Source organism: Fulmarus glacialis, unplaced genomic scaffold (assembly GCF_000690835.1).
Source record: "Fulmarus glacialis isolate BGI_N327 unplaced genomic scaffold, ASM69083v1 scaffold2053, whole genome shotgun sequence".
Taxonomy (NCBI): Eukaryota; Metazoa; Chordata; class Aves; order Procellariiformes; family Procellariidae; genus Fulmarus; species Fulmarus glacialis.
Genome location: NW_009203384.1, coordinates 1 through 7785, shown reverse-complemented (window position 1 = coordinate 7785; position 7785 = coordinate 1). Strand labels below are relative to the sequence as shown.

At 50.2% G+C, this 7785-nt stretch overlaps 1 protein-coding gene across 1 annotated transcript; it reads left to right on the top strand.

The window, feature by feature from the left end:
- Positions 1–431: 431 nt before the first annotated feature.
- Positions 432–7297, top strand: LOC104071428 (the record flags this gene model as incomplete). Its single annotated transcript, XM_009574600.1, has 5 exons — positions 432–469; positions 1611–1756; positions 3588–3687; positions 6224–6354; positions 7016–7297. Coding segments are annotated over 5 exons (697 nt in total), but the record flags the coding sequence as incomplete, so codon positions are not given.
- Positions 7298–7785: the final 488 nt, after the last annotated feature.

Here is a 7785-nt window from a genome sequence, read left to right as displayed (position 1 = left end):
GCCGGCTGTGGCCTCCACGGAGCCGTAGGGTCTCATCGAGGCCACCGGCTCCTACCCCTTGACGGTTTCTCCTTCTCAGTCGGGCGTCACACGCCATCGCAAACAGAGGGTGAATCTGTCAGGCACTTGCATGCCGTCCCTCCGTGAAGCTGCTGCTCCGTGTTTTCACACTGCATCCTCTGGTCCCTAACACTTTTTCTTCCAGTGCTAGAGAGGAAAACCCACCAGACCTTCGTATTGATGTATACAAGTTTGCTCCGGTTTTGAACTGGGTGCGCAGCTGACCTTTACGTGATGGGAATCCTGGCTTTCAGTGGCCCTAAAGCTACATGTTGCACCCCAGTATTTTTGCACTTATCCCCATAAGTTTCATTTCTGAGGTGGTTTTCTTGTTTATACTTGCTTTAGTGTTTTTGTCATCATTTTTGTAGGTGGTACCTGGATACGCTGTGGCACGGCATGTACAGCTGTACGTCTTCCTTCCTCATAGCAGCAAACTGATGTGTTTCTGCCCCGGTTATCATTGTTACTTATTTATGCTGCATAGCGTGTTGGCGTTTCAGGCCAGAACTCAAGTATATGCCAAGCAAGAACACTCAGAGAATGTGTGATCCAACAAAAAATTTTTGGTTTTCACCCCAAAATTGTGGGGGACACCATGCAGTGGTGGGGGTGACTGGGGATCATGTTCCTGGGAACATTCAGAACTGTTGTGGTGTGTGCCAGAGGGCTGGGAAGATGCTCGAGGCGCACTCTGAGCCGGATGCCGGGACACCCAGGCTCTGCTCCCACACCTGCACTGACTGCCCAACACTGAGTCACTCCATGCTATGGCCCAGCCCGCCCATCTGTAAGATGCAGCTGCTTTCGTAATGCTCTTTGCGACACAGCTAAAGAGCTAACAAGGTGTATAGCCTAGAGGCTGCAAGACCACAACTTCTTGCAGTAATGGAGCATTACAAAGGGTGATACAGTCTTGTCAGTACCAAACCCTTTCCAGTGGTTCCGGCATAACAATGTTGTCTGCTTCAGGCCTCCAGAAGGCCTGATTCTGGTGCCAGTGATTGTTCTGCAGGAGGGAAGGTGGCTTTGCCTGGAGGAAGGCTGATTGGCAGAAAAGAAAGACCAAGAATTTATTCTGTGCTCCTTTGTTGAAGGAGATCTGTTAGGCCCACACTGCTGGATGTCCGTGTGATGTTGCTGTGTGCAGATTGGTGGGAAACACCTTTTAAGCTTGGGAGATGCTGCAGGTCCAGCGTTCATGCAGATGGGCTGATCCATGGGTGGTGAGCACTGCAAGGAGCAGCAGCTGTGGCCTGCAGCTCAGATGGTGCATCGGAGGGGGGCAAGGGGAGGTGATGCTTGCCGGATGCCCACACAGCAGCTTAGGGCTGCAGCCAGGAATGGAACTTGGGTTTCCTTTCCCAGAGCACTGACTGCCCTGCTAATGGAGCAGCGAGTGGCTTACAGTGACAGATGTCCCTGAGTCCTGTCAGAAAAGAGGAGTAGCTGACGAAAAGTCCTCCCTCCCCAGGCTGCCGAGATGATACATGTCCTTCCAAATAACAAACTTTCCTCCCTTCTTTCTCCCCAGCTTCTGCCTCTCCTAGCCTCAGGGGGACTCCGGAGGCAGCCCTGGGTGGCGTACAGCACCAAGGAAGAGAACGCTGCAAGATCTGTTGGGCGGTACCCGATACCCAATAAGAAGGACATGCCGTATGACATTGTGGAGCTCATGGAGGAAGTAGAAATGAAGGTAAAGGAGTTCTGCTGCAAAACTCTGTCAGTGGAAAGGGTCCAAAGTCCAAGTAGGTCATATAACAGAACTGGCAGTTCTGGTCCAGTTAGGTCTAATGCAAACCTGATAGGAAACATGTGAGCAGCACTTCTTGCAAAGCTCCTTCCAGTCTACGGGATGGGGATTTTACTGGAAATCCTGCAATGTGTTGGCAGGATTTTAAGTATCCCTGGTTCCATGAGACTAGTGAGTTGTTTCAGATTGTTTCTCATGCACGGGGTTAGCTGGAACTCTGACATGTATTTGTTTTTCTGGGAGAGCATCCGTGTTTACTTGAGACAATATTTACACTTTTAATGAAGAAAAAATGGGAGGAGCTATTTTGATGACAGTATTAAAAGGCTTAGAGGGTATTTTTGTTTTTGAGCTTTGACTTTTTTTCTCCAAAGCTAAATGGGCTACAGAGTGGCAGAACAGTAAGCCTAATGCAGAACTGTGTATAAGGGGAAAAAGAGGGAATTAGATGAGAGTTTCCTTCCCTGCTGTTGCAGAGGAGGAATGCCACACAGTCCTTCCTGACAGCTAAAACACTCCACCAGCCACAACTCCATGGAGACTTTTCTTTTCCAAGAGCTTCCTCTGAGGAGAGTGCTGGTCCATCCCTCCCTATCCTTCCTGCCAGCCTGTTGAATCTCTGCTCTGCTACCGTTGCAGTGGCCCCAGCAAAGTTGGCATAATAACGAAAGAGTCAGCAGGCTTGAGGGTAAATATGATGTACAGAGGAAGAGTCAGCTCAATTTCACATGCTGTGACGCAAACCCCTGTGTGTCAGTGCACTGAAGGGGTCAGCAAAGATCTACATATAGGATCCAATCAACTTAGCGGACTTGGATATCCAAACAGTGCTGCCAACCTCTGTTGCCAGAGGTTCCTAAGTAAACTAATGGGTTGTCGATGAAGAGGGAAGAGCCTCCCCTTGGTTAACTAACAGTAAACAGACAGGTGAGACAGGAGGAAGGCACAGGCAATTGTGTGGCAGCAAAGGGAGGTTGCCAGAGGGATCTGTGATACCTGGGCTACTCTCCTTTTCCATAAACACCCTGAAGAACAGCAGCCAGTAAGCTGATGGAGCCTCCGGGCAGTTAGCACAGTCACAGCAAACGCAGACTGTTTAGAACTGCAGTGGGCAGCCAGGCACTGAGGGTGAACCCCTGCTGCTAAATGCCGACTGCTGTGACCCAGGCACAGGTGGGTGCTGCGTCAGCTATTCCTGCACGTGAGAGACAGCAAGTGATTCTCTGGGAAAGGCAGCCCTGCATGCCATCACAGAGATCGACTGGGCATTGGCAGTTATCAGGGGCAGAATGGGGAGAGAAGTAGAGCTGCGTCGTTGTGCCAGCATATAGGTCCACTGTGTGCCAGCTCAAACGGTGTGCTGTTCGGATTGGGCCGGCCCTGCTTTGCGTCCTGTAAGCTTGGAGGAAAGAGGAGAGTTACAGAAGGTTTAGGATGGTCAAATGGGCATAGCAGCATCTGTGCAGGGAGACCAAGTGCAGACAGCCACTCACTTTAGAAAGGAGCTTGCTGATGTGACTGGTCATTACTGCTGTGGCTGAAGGGAGCAGGGCAATCAGTCATGTTGTGAAACTGCAGCAACACCTAATTAAGAACCACATAATTCCATGTTCAGTCATTTATAAATGGGCTCAAAGGGCAAGAGAATGGGTCTGCAGAGATTCCCCAGCACTGCTGTACTAACAAATTGTTCTCTAAGCCTAGTGCATTAATGTCGCCCTCTGTGCTCTGTATTGTTACAGTTCTTGCCTTGTTTTTCTTTTGCCTTGAACAGACTGGATTTCTGCCCAATGTGTTCAAAGCCATGTCTCACCGACCTGCTGAATTCAGAGTTTTTTTTGCTTATTACAACACCATTATGAACAAAGACACAGGTAAACCATACAACCACCTCAAAACTGCCCTTCCCTTTGTAGATGTGAAAGGTTGCTAGAAGTTACATTTCTGACATCCTCAGATATATTGCCTTCTCCCAGCCCATAATAACAACTGGCAGAGGCTGGAACTGTGCAGCTGCTTCTGGCTTCGTATTGCATACAGCTTCATACTCTTTAGCTTGTGGTTAAAAAGCAGCTCTCAAGCCAAGCTCTGCTGCCTCACTGCACTGTGCTCTGTGTCACAACAAAGGAAGGACAGGCTGCTGCCTAGGGGAAGATGAGCCAGGAGCCGAGTGTGCTGGAAAGGCACAGGCAGAGGCAGTGGTTTCATGGGCAAGGCTGCAGCCCCACACTACCGGAGCAAGGCGAGCAGGTCTGGCAGTAGTGACCAGGACCAGCCATGAGTCTAGATTTTCCAGGCAAGTCCATGGGAACAAGGCAGATCCAAGATCAAGCCAGAAGGGCCTGCGGGTCAGCCAGGTTTCAGACTAGCAGGGTTACACAGCCAAGTACCGCAGCAGCAGCGTGGCTCAGGTGAAGTCACAGCGAAGGGCCCAACGTCAAACAGCTCCAAGGGAGGGGCAGGTCCTTGCTGAGCCTGCCTGCAGCTCTTTCTTACAACAGTTCTTAGCGATGAGCTGCCCACGAGCATTGCACAAAATTTGTGTGAGGGAGGCTGTGCCCTCTGGGCCTTGATGCACTGCGCCGGGTACTTTGAACCCGGGGGTGTCTGTACCCTGCAGCAGCAGGGAGAGGACTGAGGCACTTGCTGGGATGCCTGTGCAGCAGGCGGCCTCTGGGTGCCCCGGCATGGAGATGAGGGAGGGCTGGCTGCAGCAGCACCATTGGGCAGGGCTGTAGGGAACTCTGCACGGCTTTCCAGTCTTTGAGGAAACCCAGTTTGCGGACTGCCTGTTCCTCCCTCATCCTTCCTGTGATACAGGGCACCGAGCTGCCTGTTCTCACTGCTTTTGCTCTGAAGGTACATTAGTAAAACCAGGATTTTGTAAAATAAGCTGGTGCGTGTAGACTGCTACTCCTGCTTATGGGAAATGAGGGCTCAGGAGGAGTGTGTCAGCAAGATCTGGAGGCAGTAAGGAGTGCAGCCTTATGCCTCTCCACATGGTAAGTGCAGTCTCTGCATGAAGCTTTCTGCTCTGCTTGTGCTGCTGCAATGAAGCCATGCCCCTAGCTGTATCAGGGTCTGGTTTTCCCTTCTCATTCCCATGCTTCCTTTTTGACTTGAAGAGTAGGACTGTTTTGGATCCCATCCTTTTCAGCATCTCTCCTGCAGTATCATGGTGTTGCCACCTTCTGGCACTGAACCAGAACAAGAAGGCCTTTCTGAATCCTCTTTACTCAGGAAGTTTTAGTAGTGTCTTCCATGCTCTTAGAAGACACTGGTTTTATGGAAATATTTTCGAAGTCCAGTGAAGCTTTTGTGGGGAGAAGGAGGGATTCTGGCCTTCTCTGTGAAGTGTAGTTTTGAAAAAACCTTGCTGCTAATTTAAAAAAGGCAAATAGCATGAGTGCTGACACATAGCCACGTAAGTTCCTCAGATCCTGTGCACAGTCCTGGTGTGAAGCTGTTCATGAAAATGATTAGCATTGATTCAGAGTATAACAAAGCACAGCCTTCTTTTCCATGGCTGCTTTAGAGCAGTCACAGGGCTAGACACTCTGTAGAAGTTGTGGTTTGTCTGTCTGGTGGTCACCAGAAGTTCGCAAAGCCCCAGTCCTAGGGTAACTCATTGTTCCTTTTGTTTTTTTCTTTCTGCCTTCAAAAGCTGCCAATAATGTTTACTTGCTGAAACCTGCTTAGCGGGTTTTAGAACACTGCACTTTTCTGTAAAAGCAGCAATAGAGCATCAGAGGAAGAACAGACAACACCCTCCATAGCCATTTGCCTCTGAGACGTACACAGAGAAATACTAACCGAGCTTCCTACTCGGTGAGCAAATAATTTTGCTCCTCTGAGTTTTCCTGTCATGTAGAATGGTTGTTTCCCTGTTGACCAAATCTGATGTCCCTCACCCTAATTAGGTGCCTCATGAGCAACTATACAGGTAGATTGTTCGCACGGATGATCATAGAATCACAGAATGGTTTGGGTTGGAAGAGACCTTTAAAGATCATCTAGTTCAACACCCCCCCTGCCGTGGGCAGAGATATCTTTCACTAGATCAGGGTGCTCAAAGCCCTATCCAACCTAACGTTGAACACCTCAGAGGTGGCACATCCACAACTTCTCTGGACAACCCGTCCCAGTGTCTCACCACTCTCATCGTAAAACATTTTCTCCTTATGTCCAATCTAAACCTACTGTCTTTCAGTTAACACCGTTACCCCTTGTCCTGTCATCTATGAGCTTTGGTTGCAGTGTTTCCCTGCATGCTCTCTGGAGCTCTGTCTCCTGGGCTGTACTGCAGGCAGCTTGTATCCGGAACCTTCCCCTCCCTGTTTCCCCAGTGATGCTTGCTGTGGTGGACATTTTTAACAGCAAAGTGTGCCAAATCTTTTGCTATCCCTGTAGGGCGACTCAGCAAGGCAGACAAAGAGCTCATAATTGTGGCTACAAGTGTTGTGAATAGATGTCCCTACTGTGTGGTTGCACATGGAGCACTTCATCGGATATATTCCAAGCAGCCAGCGCTGGCTGACCAGGTCAGTGGAGTTATAACACCTCCTTCACATGGTCCCCTGGGAGGTGGGAACGGCCCTGTCATGTGTCTGCTTTCTCACCTGAAGTTTTGATCCTTAACCTGTGTTTTGAACCTTTGATCTATGTGGTTCCCAGCAATCTTGAGCAATGTCTGGGGCCCTAAGTCAATACGTGGCTTACTAGGTTTATTGGTGAGCAGTCAGACCAGTAGCCAGTGGGGGTAGGACCTTGAGGTGGGGGTCTGTGTATCCTTATCCACCTTCCAAGCAAGATGCGGGGAGCGATGGTTGACCTGCAGAGCATTCATCCTGCTGCCCACATTCTTTGCTGTTTTAATCTGATCTGTGGAGTAACTTGCTACCAACGTCTGGTCTGTGGAGTAACTTGTTACCAACAGGGAGCTGAAGCATCCTGGCATCATTGGGTCCTGTTTCAAGAACTCCTCCATAGCCTGCTCAGCAAAACTGCCACAGTGCCCAAGATGAGATGGGTGGTAAAATACATGAGCTTGTTGTCTGATGATAGGCAGGACGTCTGGTTCAGGTGCTAAGTAAGAGCCTGTGTACTGCCACCTCTTTGGTTTGCAGAGCAAAGAAGGTCGTCAGCCAGTTAGTCTGTTTGCTGGGTCCATCTGTACTACCTCTGGTATCTGCCTTTTCACAGGTCATTGTGAACTGGAAACTGGCTGACCTGAGTGACCGGGACCTGGCAATGCTGGAGTTTGCTCTTGCAGTTTGTCGAGCTGATAACATCACTGAAGAGCATTTCCAGAAGCTGGAGAAGCATGGTTTTGACCGTGAAGATGCCTGGGACATAGGCATGATTTCTGCTTTTTTTGCTATGTCTAATCGCATAGCCCATTATATTGACCTGCGCCCAAACAAGGAATTCTATACCATGGGCAGGATGCCCCATGGAGAGAAGGAGGAAGCTGAGCATGCCTGACGTGGCTCTCTGATGCCTGCGCATCTGAAAGATTGATGAAGCTCTTAATTCTCAAGCTAGCGTGGCTTATTTCTGAATGTATAAAGGGGTTAAAAAGTTAATGCCAGATTGTAGCCATGAGGCATAGTGGGCTTCCCTTTCCCTCAGTGTTTTGGCTGACTCCGGTGCTTCTGTGCTCCTGGCACAGCTGGAAGATCGTAGCTTTGGTCTCGCCACTGGCTGTGCAGGTAACAAGCTCGCTGGGGCACGGTGTGACTTAACACAGCTGTTCCATGCGTTCCGCCAGCTCCGCGGTGTGAGATCTAATACACTTCATTACGGCCAGGTGCTCTGTACGTAATCTTCGCGGCTGGCAGGTTACCGGCGCTTTGCGGTTCCCTGGGCCCCCGGAGGACGAGGAGATCGCTTCTTCCCGGCCTCCGTCTGCGCTCCGCGGAACGCGGCCTCCGCTGGCGGGGGAGGGGGAGGCGCGGCGGTCACGTGGCCCG